Source organism: Sceloporus undulatus, chromosome 6, assembly GCF_019175285.1.
Source record: "Sceloporus undulatus isolate JIND9_A2432 ecotype Alabama chromosome 6, SceUnd_v1.1, whole genome shotgun sequence".
NCBI lineage: Eukaryota > Metazoa > Chordata > Lepidosauria > Squamata > Phrynosomatidae > Sceloporus > Sceloporus undulatus.
Genome location: NC_056527.1, coordinates 81,281,612 through 81,297,409, shown reverse-complemented (window position 1 = coordinate 81,297,409; position 15,798 = coordinate 81,281,612). Strand labels below are relative to the sequence as shown.

Below are 15,798 nucleotides of genomic sequence, written 5' to 3'. Positions count from 1 at the left end.
ATGAAAGCATGTGCACACAAGTTAGAAAAGATCAGATATGAGAAATATCACAACACTCCCCTGGAGAAAAACCTAACAATCTACGCAGTGTTTCTCCATTTTTTAAAAAAAGGAAGGATCATCGGAAGGCTAATAGAAAAAGATTATAGTGATCAAGGAGAGCTTCATCCATATTTCTTTACCACTAACGCACTATACAAATATATATATCTGGTTCCCCTAATTCCATTTTGTGACTTTCCTTCCATAGATCCTCAAGAGAAAACAGAAATACCAAAAAAATTGCAACAAAATATGCAGGTTGACCATTGATATCCAGCTATCTATAAAGTACATTTTCAATTACAATTATTGTTGTTTACTGAGTTCAGAGACTATATGATGTTTACTACTGTAGAATATGGAGAAAAGAACCTTCTTCCAGATTCTCTGCCATAATTTTACCTGTGTCAGAACTTTTAATACAAAGAGAAAGAGACCATACAGTATCCTCTGAAACTCCTTTTCTCCTTCTTCTGCAGAGGACTGGGGTGACCAGAAATGTCTCACTGCCTTGCCTTACATCTGCAAACGCAGCAACAAAACCACAGTGGGGCCCACTTCGCCACCAATACCCATGCCGATGCCAGGCAGCTGCAGCCAGGGTTGGCATACGCTCAGTAATAAGGTACTTGGGGTGCTGTTCCTTGCTCAGTGCAGCATATATATTGGTAGTCAGAATTTGGTGGGAATGGCCAAAGCCACTTTGACTGGAGGAGGAGAGTTAAAAATAAGTCTTTAATGGTGTCTTGGTCACTTTACAGTAAGGAAGGAATTTTTTTCAGATTCCCCAGGATGATGTGAGTGGTGGTAAAGTGAGGGATTGCCCCTTCCCATGTTAACTGTTAGCTCATGGGGGGTAAACATCTGAAAATTACTATAATGGAGAGGGCGGTGTGTCAAGCTTGGTCTCATATGGCCTCGATCTAAAGCTCCAGTAACACTTAGCTGAGTGATACTGAGTCAGTCATGATCTTTCCACTTAACTTGCCTCATATGATACTTGTGGGAAAGGGAAGTCAGGTGTTCATTTCTGAGCTTTCAGGAGGAAGGGTACAACAAAAATGAAACAATAAATACAAGAAAAAATAATGGGGAAAGGCTTTGCCTTTCATTTGTTTTTCTATCCCCCCCACACTATGCAGTGCTTTAGGATTTACAGCCAAGAGCAGGTGACCTGGCCAGAGGCCAAGCACAAATGTGAAATTCAGGGAGGCACATTGGCTACCATCTCCAATTACCTGGAACAAGGTAAGATTCATCCAAAATTTCTTTTATTTATATGCATCTGTATGGGTACACACACTGCCTCTGGAAATTAAATAAGTTTTGGTCCAAGCAGGAGTGTTCCTTAAACCAAGGAAAACCTCATCCTGGTGAAAAAAGGCAGTTCCTTTTGGCACCCCTTTGTGAGGAGTGCACTTGACCACTTTTTTGGTGGTCAAGTTCCCTGCCTGAATGCAAGAACTGCCATCTTAAGTAAGACCACTTGCTCTGCTTTTTGAAAGTCAGTTCTTAGAAGAAGGTCACAAGCATGGTAGGATAGCACAATCCATTCTCTAGTATATCATGTTTGGGAAGTTTTTAATATAATTTGTTTCCATTACTCATTTAAGTGTTTGAGGAGGAAAAAACATAATTTGCGGACACTACATATTATGTGCATGTGGCTTCGTGTTGCCTATCAACTTATGGTGACCATATGAATTTCATAGGGTTTTCTTAGGCAAGAAATGCTGAGGTTATTTTGATAGGTCCTCCTTCTGAATTATAGCCTACAGCACCTAGTATGTCTTCCAAAGAAAGAAAGAAAGAAAGAAAGAAAAGCCAATAACTACATTACTTGTAATTTGTTAGTTCCATCAGTACAGTAGCTAGGTGTCTGTTTGTTCTCTGCATGTGGGCTATGCATTTCCATTTTGGAAAAAAAACTAAAAATCTTTGATACCATTCCTTTTCACAGGCTGATTGTGGGGTGGGAAAAAACTGAAATTCAGCTTTGGGACTTCTCAGTCCTTCTTGTAAAAATAGAACTCCATTTCTTCCCTTCATGTCTCCAAAAATGTCTCAAGCACTTTCCATTCTTTTGCTTCCTTCCCACAGCTTCCATAACCACTCTTCTCCCAAACATAACCTTTGACCTATGGATTGGCTTCCATGATGCCAGGAAGGAGTTCCAGTGGTTGGAGTCTGAACCTGTCAAATATGTCAATTGGGCTCCTGGTGAGCCATCGGGGCACAAAACGTCCACCACCAATGACAACCCGGTGAGCCAAACTCTTGTGCATCCCCCATCCAACGCCTATGACTAAGCAGAGCGAGGCAGCTGCTTTAGGTGGCAGATGCTGAAGGGCTGGGAACAGCAGTAAAATTTTGAAAGAGAGCTCTGTGGATTGTGCAGCCTGCCCTTCAACCTCTATCAACCAATTATCCTAATGTCCTCAGATACAGTGGAAGAAGCTACACATCCCCTTTACCCAGTGCCAAAGTAAGATTCATTTTCCAGTCTGGTTAAGCTCTGTTCATGAAAGGTGACAGGATGCCATTTTGTCCTTTGTCTCAGGGAGCATCATTCCAGTGTTTTTTGTGGGTTTTTCGGGCTATGTGGCCATGTTCTATTAGAGTTTCTTTCTGATGTTTCACCAGCATCTGTGGCTGGCAACTCTCTGGAGATGCCAGCCACAGACTCTCTCTGAAGATGCCAGCCACAGATGCTGGCAAAACTTCAGAAAGAAACTCTACTAGAACATGGCCACACAGCCCGAAAAACCCACAAAAAACTATGGATGCCGGCCATGAAAGCCTTCGACTTTACATCATTCCAGTCCTGTGTCCCTCTATTTTGTACTCTCTGTGGGAAGCCACTTCTTTTTTGGTTGTGATTTGGGCTCTTTTTCTCTTTAGGTTGCTGCTACATTGCAGAATTAGTACAGTTTGATACTACTTTAACTGTCACGGCTCCATTCTATGGAACCTTGGGATATTTAGTTTGTTGTAGCACCAGAGCTCTCTTATAAAGCTAAATATCTCACAAAATTACATAGCTCAGAATTCTATAGCATTGAGCTATGGCAGTTAAAATGGTGTCAAACTGCTTTAATTCTCCAGTGTCAATGCAGCCTTGGATAGCTTTTAAAAGCTTTTGGCTGATTACTTTAATCCCCTGGTAAATGAATAAAGACTTTGGAAACAAGTGCTAAGTTTACCTGTGCTTAGATATATTTTAACAAGAAAGTTGCCCTACATATGTTTGAACCTGCATAGTTTGTTTTACAGAACCTTAGAAAGCAGAGATTTTGGTTTCCTGAGAAGGACGAGTTGGATATTTCTAACTGTAGTTCTTTGAGTGGTTATCTGTGAACTCATTATCTTTCACCTGCACAGTGCCCCTTTTGGAGTGTTCTATAGTATTCTGAAGAGTTTGGGGGGTAGCCCCATCCACCTCCAGCAGCCTGATATAAGGAGCTTCCCATCAAAATCCATCATTTCCTTAGGACATTGATGCAGCTATCTCCTCCCAGTTCAACTCTGGGACTGGTGCATTCAGAGATCTCCATTTGCACTGGCCGTCTTTCCAGATAAGAAAATGTCTTCTCAGATGCTCCCAACCAAAAGACGCATTCAAGCTCCAACCTGAGGTGCTGAGGCCCATTTTTCAGCAATGGGGTGTTCTCAAGTTAGACCCTTCTGCTTTGGCTCAAAATGCTCAGTGTGCATAGTACTGTTCCAGGACAAATTGCAAGGTAATGCCTTCATCTTCAGTTGGTACAGCCTTATGTTGTATGCCTTCCCTCCATTCCCTCTTCTGACTAAAGTCATTGCCAAAATTCATTGGGGCCATGTGAGGTGCATCTTGATTGCCCTATGGTGGCCCAGTATCTGTGGCTCACCCATTTCTTCACTTATCCTGAGGAGAGTATGTTCAGTTGCGCTGCAGACCAGATATTCTTACCATGTACAACGGCCCGGTCAGACACTCCAGTCTTGATACTCTCTACCTGTTAGTGTGGAGGATCCTGCTCTAGATGCCTTACTGGTTGCAGTGAAGGAGATTATTGATGCTGCTCATTAACTTTCTATTAGAAGATCCTATGATTACAAGTGGAAGAAGTTTGCTGATTTCCTACTTCCATGGTCAATTGCTGAAGCTGAAGCTATTGTGACATATGTGTTGAACTTTCTACTTTCTTTCTTGAATTGAAGGCTCTCTTTTTGTCTTCAAATCATTGTTACTTGGCTGCCATTTCAACACATTTTCAATTTCTTGGTAAGCCCTCTGGTTTTATACATCTTTTGGTCTTGGGCTTTCTTAGCAGATGATCTCCACCAACATATTTGCGGTCTTAGAGGTTACAACATCCTTTGGGACCTAGGCCACTTTCTCCATACCCAACTTCAACTTCTTTGAAGCCGAGGATCAATGCCATGGGCCCACTTCATCTCTCAAAGTTGAAGGCTGTTAACGGAACACAGGCTCTTGCAGTTTCAAGGCCTGCTTGTACAGAAGAGCTGAAAAGTTTTAAAGCGACAATCTCTGATGTGCTTGTCCTGTGGTGTGAACGTTGCACAGTGTTCACATGGGGCAACGATAAGGGATGCACCCAAACACAGAAGGCATTTCTAATGCCCATCTCAGCCTGGATTCTTAGCACCACATTCAACACACTTTTTAAAAGAAGCCAGCGGTACCAGAAAAGCCATGAGGGTTAGCATGACTTCAAGCTTACACCAACAATGAATCTTCAGAAGAAATCTTCAAACCTGAGTGCATGAACACTGTTCCCGATGAGACAGCTGCAGTGGCAGATGAAAAGAACTGCCGGGTTTTATCAGGAAGCCCTCTATATAAGGCTGCTAGAGGTGGGTGGGATTACCACCCAAACTCTTCAGAATGCTATAGAATGCTCCAAAAGAGGCACTGCGCAGGTGCAAGATAATCTGGTTGTGTGAGCCACAGAGTCCATGAAGAAGCTTTCATTGTTCACATGAAAAAGTTTCTGTTTCTCACTGTGGATAGGATTGAGTAGGATAACAGCTGGTAAAATCTCAGAAGTTAAGGTAGGCGATGAAGAAGAATTCTACTGGCCACTGGACAGAACTGGGTAAAATCTTGTCTTCCCAACCTTTCACAATGTGAAATAGTTGTGGAATTCTGTTCTCCCCAGTCTCCACTAGAATAATGTTATGTTGTGTTTTTATCTCTATTTTAGGTGCCTTATTCAGAAAGTTATAACCACTATGCTGGGTTACATGTATCTAAAAGTACATGCAACCCCATTCTCTGTCTTTAACAGCAGACAGCTAAATGCTCCAGAGGGAAACTCTCAAGCTGGGCAACAAGGCAATAATATCCTGTCCTTTATCCCCAGTATCTGTTAAATTAATGGTGCTCTGTCTCTGAGTTCTATTTCTAACTGTGATGACTAACAAATACCAGTAAGTCTTCCAAGCCAGGCATGCCAAAGTCCATGAAAACACCAATGAGCTCAACAAAGTGGCACAGTGAAGAAATACTTCTGTCCTGCATCAGTTGCCCATGATCTATAGAATTTATAGAATTATATAGTCATAAAGTTGGAAGTGACCATTGAGTTCAACCCCTTGCTCCGTGTAGGAGCTCCAGCTAAACTAGCCCCATCAGGTAGCTGTCTGGCCTCTTTTTGAAGACAGCCAGAGAAGGTGATTCCATCACATCTCTAGGTAATGAGTTCAATTGCTGAACTGCTCTTAGTATCAAGAAAATCATTTCCTTCTAATGCTCTAGGGAAATGTACCCTCCTGTCATTAGACCTAGGACTGCCCTCTGGGGCAACTGAGAATTATGGCAGCCCTTTAGATATTCAAAGAGTGCAATCGTGTCCAGTCTTGTCTTCATCAGGTTGAACATGCCCAACTCCTTTAACCTTTCCTCATATGTTTTGTTCTCCATAACTTTTATCATTCTTGTTGCTCTTCTCTGAAGCTGCTCCAACTTGTCTATATCTTTCTGAAAATGATTTGTAATGGTAAAGTATGTAGAATATGTTGCAACTACTTAGCCACAAGATAAGTGCTAGAGGCATCCCAGTGGGAGAGAGAGAGAGATCTAGATGATGGCATATAGCTCTCTCCATTGTGAACACAGATGAATGCCTTTGACCTTCCTGTTTTGTCTCTTAAAGACCAATTGTGCTGTGGTGTGGCATGGCTTCCCATCCCTCTTCACTGGCCGCTGGGATGACAGGAACTGCCTGGAGGAGAAACATGCTTTCATCTGCCAGAGGAGCAAAGGTAATGTTGTTTGGTGGGGGGGGGCGGGAGGTGCAAGGAGAGCAGTTTTAGTTGGCCTACATCCTTGGTGCCACTGGTGTTCATGCCTTCAGGATTTTTCCTTGAACATGCTTAAAACACGGAGTCATTGTTGCTAAAACTGCTCTTCCTAAGGACTGAGGTTTATTTACAGAAGTGGGTGAGGACTGGAAGCTGGTGAAAGTGGTTGGGTGGGGGGCATGCATTAATAAAAGTGTGATTTCAGTGATCTCTGACAAATGTTTGAATTAAACTGATGCTGTTGTTCTAATTGATTATTAGAAAGCAGGAGTGGGACTCATGTAGCCCTCAAGATGTTGCTGGACTGCAGTTCCAAGCATTCTTCCCAGCTAAGACTGGCAGGTGTTGCACTCCAGCAACTTCCAGATGGCCATACTGCTGCTGCTGCTCTAAAGAATCATTGCAGGGGTGTCCAGCTGCTATTATATTGCAAGGGTGTCCTGATTCTAATTCTAAAGAGCTGTGATCCTCTTTTTTTCACCCCTGCCCTAGATCCTACCCTAAGCCCTCCCCCAGCAACCTTCTCCCCTGCTCCCAATGCCACCCTTTCATATCTCAACAGCACTTACCGCATACTCAGGAAGCCTCTCAAGTGGCAGGACGCTGTGCTGCTCTGTGAGAGCCTCAATGCAAGTCTGGTGAGCGTGATGGAGCCATACACCCAGGCCTACCTCACCCAAGCCATCAGCAGTGTGCGTGCCCCACTCTGGATTGGCTTGTCCAATGAAGAGGTGAGGCAAATGTGAAACAAGGACCTGGGGAAGGCAGGGCTGTCTGTGCCATGCAGCAAGGAGAAGCCATCTGCTTCAGGCAGCACTAGTGAAGGCGGAACTGGTGAAGGTGGGAATTGGTGTGCAGTAATTTGAATGGCGTAAAAGAGATTTTTAGAAGTGTCAGCTACAGCAAGCTTTGGGGCTTTGTTTTGTGCAGCAAAATTGCTTAGGCTGACACTGCTGGAAAGTGGACCAACTGAAGGTGGGGTTTAGAAGTTGGCTATGTTACAGTCATAGTGCCCAGAGTTTCAAATGTCAAACACATGGCAGGTTCATCTGGATGTGAGGCCAAGACTGCCAGCCAGGACCTTGAATCTGAGCCAGTGGTGTCACTAGGAGGGGTGTGGTAGTGTGGCCTACACCATTTGTCACCCCAGAAGAGGGATGGCACCTGGTCAGGCCCTCTCCCTGTGCACACATCCCACGTGCCCCAGTGTCCCCCTCTGCACCCTTCCCCTGCACTTCCCCTGTGTGCCATCCCTGCACCACTGATCAGAGTCTCATATTGACTGATGAGAGGAAAAAAACAAACAAAGAACCCATTAACAAGAATGCCTAGAAGTCATTTATTTCAAAGTCTTTCCTAGTTCAAAGCAGGTTCCTTTTCAGATAATGAATATTCTGCAAATAAACTTGAATTTTGACATTAAGCTGTGGGAGGTTATTTAATTAATACAGTATGGGTGCTGACAGGAGGCAGTAGTAGTTTTTTTTGCTGTTGTATACATTTGTGTTATATACATACAGATAACACAAAACATAATATGACTAAATTCCTACATTAGAGTGTAGCTGTGCCGACACCGTTCCACACCCTTTCCCTGTCCTTGCAGCTGTTAAAGCCTGCTGTTGTTTACCAATGGGGAGTGGAAGAAGAGAGGGAGATGATTCAGGCCATAAAGTAGCATCTGGATTCATCTCAGTAGTGGGGGGGGGGGGGAAGAGAAATGAGAGTTTGTTCACAAATGGAGCACACCCTCCCTTTTCCTTCCCCCCAGGAGCCCAGAGCAGTCATATCTTCATGCTCTGAATTGCCTCTCTCCCCTTTCCCACCAGTAAAAAGCAGCAGAAACAGCCCCTCTCAGGCCTTGGCAGCTGCTTAAAGGGGGAGGTAGGTTTTGGGATGGAGAATAAGAGCAAAAGAATAAATACCCCCTGCTCCCTGTCCATAAAGAGTCAGGATGCCAGCCTATGTGTTTTATATTTTTGCTTGTTTGAACACAATTTTTGAATAGAATACTCTTTGAAATATGTAATGTGCTTGTTTTTGTTGTTGCTGTTGGGGGTCAAATTATTGGAAAGAAGCTGGGAGGGAAGGTGACTGCAGCCAAACCTTGGAAGAACCAATTTTTTTGGGGGGGGGGGGGGGAACTGAATTATCTCTGAATAACTGAATATTCCACCCACCTCATTTAGACCCAGGAGAGTCCTTTCTGAAGCAAGGAGTTACTTCTAGTTTTGGTTTTTTAAAAAAGGCTCACCTGGCCTTAAACCATTGTGGGAGGATTGTTTCTATTAGTCCTTATCTGTTGTGGGAATGAACTTTTTCAGTAAAAAAGAAAATAATATGAGGGTGTGACAGGGGTGGCATGGTCTGCATTTAGACTCTTGAGGGGCACATTCAGGCCACAGACTGCAATTTGCCTACCTCAATGTGCTGTGACTATGTTTTGAACACACCCATTGAATCAAATTGGATACAACATCCTCTATGATAACATCTTTGTGTCAAGATGCTTAAAATTCAACAAAGGCTAGATGATTTTCAAAGATACATTTGGGCTTCAGCTGCCTGAGAAATAATATCACTTTTCTAAAAATCTATATGTAAAGAGACTTTTGAAGCACATAGGCACATTGTGTAATAAAAGGGAAGATGGTGGGGCAATATAGAAGTTATGACTGTAACAAAGAATGGAGTCCTGTCTAGGCATGTTCCTGCTACCAAAGCATTGCATAAAAAACCCACAGTTGTGACTAATCTCATACCCACAAACCTGCTAAAAAAGTCACAAAGTTACTTTTTAATTACATTTGCCAGAGTTTCTCAGACATTGGCCATTCATATTGGAGGTTTTTGGGAGGACTCTGATAGTCCAAAAAAGTAATTTTTCCAAACTTGGCTGAAAAAACCCCCAAACATCTCATGTTCCCCCTCATTATTTGATGCATCTCCTTTAAAGAGGATATGAACCTTCCTCATATATCTTACAGGATATGAACCTCCCTCATATATCTCACTTGGCCTGATCCAGCATGGCAGATCTTTATTTGCATTGGGTGCTTTTAGGGACGACGGAACTATATGTGGTTCACAGATGAGAGCCTTTCCTACACAAACTGGCAGGATGGAGAACCACAACAAATTATGGGGTGCACGTACATGGATGTAGATGGAACATGGAGAACTGCCAGCTGTGATGCCAAGCTGCAAGGGGCCATCTGCAAGATGAACACAGGTGAAGTATATGTATGGGGACATGATGGGGACAGGAGAGGACTGAAATAGGGGAGTATTCTCTCCCCATGAGCTTGAATGATGAGGACAGAAATTTTGACTCACCCAGCATTCCATTTTAGGACCTCTTTCTTCACACAAGTGGAGCTATAATGGGAGCTGTCCTAAATCAGTGGAGGATTCTTCCTGGATTGCTTTCCGGAATCATTGCTATGCTTTCCACATGGAAGTTATGCTAGGCCAGAAGGAAGCTATGAAGAGGTGTCAGAAAGGTAAAGGTTTCTCAAATGCAGTTTCAATGTAGGGCTATTGTAGGCAAAATGTGAACAAGATCTGCTCTCCAGAATATAATTTTTGGCATGTCTGACTTCAAATATATCTACTTCTGCACTTTCATCTCTTTTTTTTCCTTTTAGTTTGTTCTTATCTTTTCTTTCTTTGGTTTAATGTGGATTGTTTGTTTCTTTTTTAAAATTATTTTACAGTAGCAGTCTGCCTACTTATTTCTCCACTTAGGTACTTGATGAGCTACTTTGACGAGGAAACAGAAAATGCAAAGGCCTCAGGGCATGATGTATTCTATCATGGAGGGTAACTGAATGCACAACTCCACAATTTTCATCCTTGTGTTATGGTGCACCAGCACTTCCATCATAGCACTTCACATTGCCATTTTCAAACAAGTTTCTTGGTCAATAAAATGCCTTTTTGCATGGTTAGGGGCTGGGAAAGCAAAATCATCACGCTCATAAGTGGATTACTTGCATTTGGCAGTGGTTTGGTACAAAAAAAATTACTCAAGAATTGCCACAGAAGGAAAAAAAACCTATTTTTGGTGAGCTTTGGGGATAAAAAGCTTTCCAAGGACCACAAAAATTGAATTCTAGGGCTATGCTTTACCCAATCTTGTACTAAACATATGTGCACACATTGGCTGATGTTAGTGGCATACTCACTTGTAAGCTAACCCTATGCCTGTGTGTGTTTATTTTTGGCCACTGCAAGAGGCTGATGTTTTCTTCCTCCCTCTACAATGTCTGAAGCCCCCACTCATATACCACATTTTCACAGAATCCCCCAATCATTGGTGCCCGATGGAAAGTGTGGGGTGGGTAGCATTGCAGAAATGTCTGGCTGTTTCCTATCCCAGCTGCCACTGCTTTGGCCCTGGAAGAAGACAAGAGCAGCCAGCATCTTCTGAACTTAACTCCTTGCCCCACTGTCATCCCCCCTTTCCTTGTTTTTTTTTTTTTTATGCTTTTTAGATAGGCTGTCTAAAGACAGGGAACTGTCAGATTGTTAATTTGTAAGCCACTCTTGAAATCCCTTTGACTGAAGAGCAGGATATAAAGAGTCAAAACAAATACATAATGATTATCTCAGCCACTGAGTCTGACTAAGGGAACATAGGCAGATGCTTCTGTGACCCTCCTCCTCCATTCACCAATGACCCCTGGCTGGGGCTTCAGTGGCAATATAGTCAATCCAGTATTGGTAAGTGGCTCACCATAGTGTAGTTTTTTTATTTGAAACACCTATGTTACACTAAGCTATATAGGATTGCATCTATTGTGTGTGCAGGTGTATGTTTATAGATTTCATGTGTAGGTATGTGTGTGAGCAAACATGCATGTCTGCTTTTGGTCTGGAAAATGTGAATCAAATTACTTCACTTAAAATGTGGGCAGAATGAAATCTTCAAGCATCTTGTGTCGTGTGTGTGTGTTGTCTAAGTGTCTGTGTATTTTTTATTGTATGTGTGTGCATGTTTATACACACACACAGTCATGCATACTTATATATGGGAAGAAGGAATGAGGTATTCCGTACTTGTGGAAGCTGGACATGGCCTGACTGAAAGCAGGAAAAAATGTGTGCCAGTGGTATGTTTTTATGTGCAGACACTAAATTAGAGATCACATATGCAAATTCCATTATCTTCATTCCAGAATGCTATTTTCTCATCAGACAACAATCTGAGAAGAAAACAAGATATCAGGGCAATGTTCACAGATTCATAGTACATTCATCTAGAAATCAGTTGCTCGAGATACAGTCTTCTCCTGCAATTCGTGTCCTGAGAGGAACATCAATTAAAGGCAGCTGATAGGCAGTATGGGAATCCATGGAGTTTTTTCCCCCAGCCAGATTGTTCTGGTCATTTAGGGCTCCCTGCTTGGTGAACTGATCTTTTCCTGTGAACAAATATCTTAAGAAAATACTGCATGGTTTCCAGGCAAATACATGCAGACACCAGCCCTTTTATCATCCATGCTCCAACTATCTCAGCTTCTTGATCTGCATGTTGGAAAGTTTGAACAGCATGAGACTTTTTGGTCTTCCCTTTTCATTTTATTATGTTTTAAGCTATTACACGTGAGTTGGTGTTGTATGGGGCTAAGAGACTGAGCAATGAATCAGGAAATTCAGATTTCACCTTAAACGGACTAGGTGAGTGAGGCAAGCCACCTCCCATAGCCTCGGTCTCCTGATCTTCAATATGCAGTGCTGACCATAAGATTGTTGTAACAATTATCATTAAGCAATGCATGTGAATACTTTGAACATTTGCTGATCTTCCTATTCCTGTTTTGGAGAAAACATGGTAATACTGTACATGGAGAGTGCCTACTAAATCTTAGCTATCAAAGAGCAAATCAGCTTATGTATCCGTCAATCAGAATTGGGGAAGATCCTTCTTCCATGATTTACCACTTTTGACCCATTCTGCTTTCTTGTCTCACAGTCCTTGCCCCACCCGCCCACTCACTAATATAGATGTGTATATAACTTGTCCATGGTTTTCATGTGACAAAATGTCAATTTCCTTTGTATGGCATGGATGTCTTCCTAGATGGTGTAATGCAATGGCTTCTCAGTTGAGAATCATTCAAATTGAAGTGTAAACTTGTGAGCAAGCTGTGCTCTTCTTGCCTTATGACCTTTCAGGGTGGTGTATCTCTTTCCTCTCCTACCCCCACAGTTGGAGGCTCGGTGCTGTCCATCCTAGATGAGATGGAGAATGTCTTCATTTGGGAACACCTCCAAGCTTATGAGAGCCAATCCAAAGGGGCCTGGCTGGGGATGGCCTTTAACCCTAAAGGTAAAGCCACTGTTTTTCTACATTAGTTGGCAATTGTACTGTAGAATAGGGAATATTTAATTGTACTGTAGGACTGAGATTGAAGTGTGAAGAGAGGTGTAAGCAGGCTACCTGCAAACTGAGGAGCAGTGAAATCTACCATGAAGTTATCTTCCAATTTGATTCCAGTCGTGTAAATGAACAATGAACTTGTATATTCACTGATACAGCACCATGCAAATGTGCAAAAGAATAGGTTCCTGCTCAGTGGGGCTTACAATCTATAATTAGCCCCAGCAAATTAATAGGCAAAGGGAGGGAAAGTGAAAACAGGAGTAAATATGTCATTTTTGGATGTACATAAGCATAGGTGAAATAGGTTTTGAAGATTAGAGTATAGTGCTAAGCCTCCACGAAAAACATGGGTTGGATGATAGATTTGAAGGAAAATGGAGATACTGTACCATTTTAGATTTTCTGGGAGGCAGTTCCATGTCTTAAGGGGCAGTAAAGGAGCAGTCATTTGAAGGAATAGGAGACTACTAGGGATAATTGTGGTGGAAGTGCAAACATCTTGAACAGGGATGTATCACATGTAAGAGCAAAGAGAAAGGAGAGCTAAAATAAGGAACTTGTCCTGCATTTGGGACCAGCAGGATGTCAGCATAGCAACTGATAGATGTGCCATTTAGAACAGTGGTTCCCAAACTTTGGCCCTCCAGATGTTTTTGACTTCAGCTCCCACAGTTCCTTACTCTTAGCCATGATGGCTAGGGCTTCTGGGAACTGAAGTCCAAAACATCTGGAGGACCAAGTTAGGGAACTACTGCTCTAGAACAACAAATGAGGTAGATGACTTTGGTAGTACCTAGACTAGGTGAGAGGACTCAGGCTAGACCAGAAAGAAGGCTATAGTTCCATCAGCCATGAACCCTTTCTGTTGAGGGGACAGAGAGATAAAGGAGAAACTGTAAAGGGAGAAACAACATTATTTGGTGACAAGATGAAGCAGCCAAGCAGAAATTTGTCAGATGTGCTAGAAAATTCAAGAGATCATGTTATGCATTGAACCAGTTGGTAGCAGAGTGTTAAATTGTTTCTACAGTGCTTCGTTATGCTTTTCTTGCTGTTTTTATTTTTGTTTCCTGTGGAAGTGTGTGTGTGTGTGTGTGTGTGTGTGTGTGTGTGTGTGTGTAGGAGGGAGTTTTCTACAACTGGATTTAGTGAATCTGATCACTGTTAAGTCTTGCATACTGTAAGCATAGCTGCCTTTAGGGATCAAAAGACAAGATGTATAAACGAAAAAGCTATCTCTGCGCTAATCCCCAGATCTCTGCCTAGTAGTCTAGAAAAACAACATATACAGCAGACTTCCCGTATCAGTAAGATGCACAAACTCTTGCCCAAGACAAAGATGACAAAGTGAATGCTTCCCTATAAATACATCCCTTAGTATGGATTTTTTTTCTGATTGTATGAATCTATTCTCCCTTTTCCAATCACATTATATTTTCTGCTTCTATTCCAACTGAGAGATGTCACTGGATATATAAACCTATTTTTCCTCAGCACCACCATCACCACACACAATATTTCTTTCTCCATCTGCCTAGCTCATGCCTCCCTTTCTTCCCTGGCTCTTTATTTGAGATAACTGGTTTTGTGTCCATTGGGAAATTGGCAATGAGTCATATCAAATCCAGCAGTTCCAGTAGAATTGAAAATTGCCTGGTGGACACTCCTCAACTGTCATTAGTTTATAGGCCTTTTGGCTAGTAAGGTTTGTATCCTTAGCCTCCCATCACCCAGTCTAATTAGCTAAGAGTCTTTTTCATGACATGATGCTGGTTTAACTCCCATCTACACTAAGGTGTGAGTTTTGAGGGCTAATGAGTGTGCTTCATTTCCCAGATGCTGAATATCCACAGGGCTGCACCCAGGTGCACCAGGGTGTTTCAAGGGGTAGAAGGTGCAGCCATATGCTGGATGTGGGCATTGCTGTTTCTTCCCTAGGTGTACAAGTGCAGTTGGAACATGTTTGGGAGCCCCTTGGCAGCTGGCCGGTCACCAGAGGGTCCAAGCTGCTCTTATGAGCTTCCTGGGTGCTATTGCTCACTTAAGGAAGAAGAGGTGAAGTGGGAGAAGCTTTTTCTCCCTTCCAACAGTGGTGTAGGCATTGTGTTCTACCAGCACGCTTGTTGGATCTTGGCATTTAGGCCAGCACTAGACTACAGTATCACCCACTAGACTACAGTATCACCCTTGCAACTTGATTTCTAACACACACTACCACAGAATAGTTTAGAAAAAAAAGAATTTGTGTTTTTTTAAAAATAATTTTCTGTATAGGCCTGATACATTTTTAGCAGAAGCACCTTCTCACATCCTCTCTCTCACACAGCATGTTTCTCTGTTATTTGCAGGGGGAACACTGGTGTGGCATGACAACATGGCTGTGAACTATTCGAACTGGGGGCAGCATGACACAGGACCAAGCATGCTCAGCCAAAACAGCTGCTACTGGATCCAGAGCAGCAATGGGGTTTGGCGCTTGGGCTCCTGCACAAATGTCACGATGGGGGTCATTTGTAAGACTGCCCGAGGTAAGCAGGCAATCTGAAGTCCATGCTAAAGAGCAGGGGTGGGCTTCTCTCTAAAGTCTGGCTTCTGCATAAAAGAATTGGGGCAGTGACAAGGTTGAAGGACAGATTGCTTATCTGTAACTGTAGTTCTTTGAGGGATCGTCTGTGAATTCATACAAATGGGCTTCCTCCGCAGAGACATTTGGAACCTTTTAGAATCACTAGGGAAGACTTTTTGGCGGTAGCTCCACCCACCCTATATATATATATATATATATATATACACACATACATACACACACACACACACATACACACACACCTACCTACCTCTAGTGTTCCTGTTCTTTTCACTTCTAATTGGATGCTGCATAGCAGCATAATGAGGGAACATGTGCAAGAGCATGACATGACCTGAGGGAAGGATGGCCGAGTTTGTGTGAATTCAGAGACGACCGCTCGAAGAACTACAGTTACAGGTAAGCAACCTGTCCTCCTTCATCATGGTCTCTTTGAATCACAGAAATGGGTTAGATTAACAAGCTATAGTCACTG

The 15,798-nt window shown here is 42.7% G+C and overlaps 1 protein-coding gene across 3 annotated transcripts in view; it reads left to right on the top strand.

The window, feature by feature from the left end:
• Window positions 1–15,798, top strand: part of MRC2 (mannose receptor C type 2) — a 77,570-nt gene that overhangs the window by 55,641 nt on the left and 6,131 nt on the right. The window contains exons 20-28 of one of the 3 annotated variants that reach the window (XR_006104647.1): window positions 522–667; window positions 1,185–1,290; window positions 2,143–2,306; window positions 6,201–6,309; window positions 6,841–7,079; window positions 9,412–9,580; window positions 9,702–9,851; window positions 10,096–12,682; window positions 15,085–15,113. Coding sequence is in view for 2 of the 3 variants with exons in the window: in XM_042475266.1 (XP_042331200.1) it covers window positions 522–667; window positions 1,185–1,290; window positions 2,143–2,306; window positions 6,201–6,309; window positions 6,841–7,079; window positions 9,412–9,580; window positions 9,702–9,851; window positions 12,563–12,682; window positions 15,085–15,264 (1,383 nt within the window). In the remaining variant the exon portion in view is untranslated. Of the gene's footprint in view, window positions 1–521; window positions 668–1,184; window positions 1,291–2,142; window positions 2,307–6,200; window positions 6,310–6,840; window positions 7,080–9,335; window positions 9,581–9,701; window positions 9,852–10,095; window positions 12,683–15,084; window positions 15,265–15,798 lie in introns of those variants that run through there. The other 2 variants (XM_042475266.1, XM_042475267.1) reach the window with 2 other exon arrangements.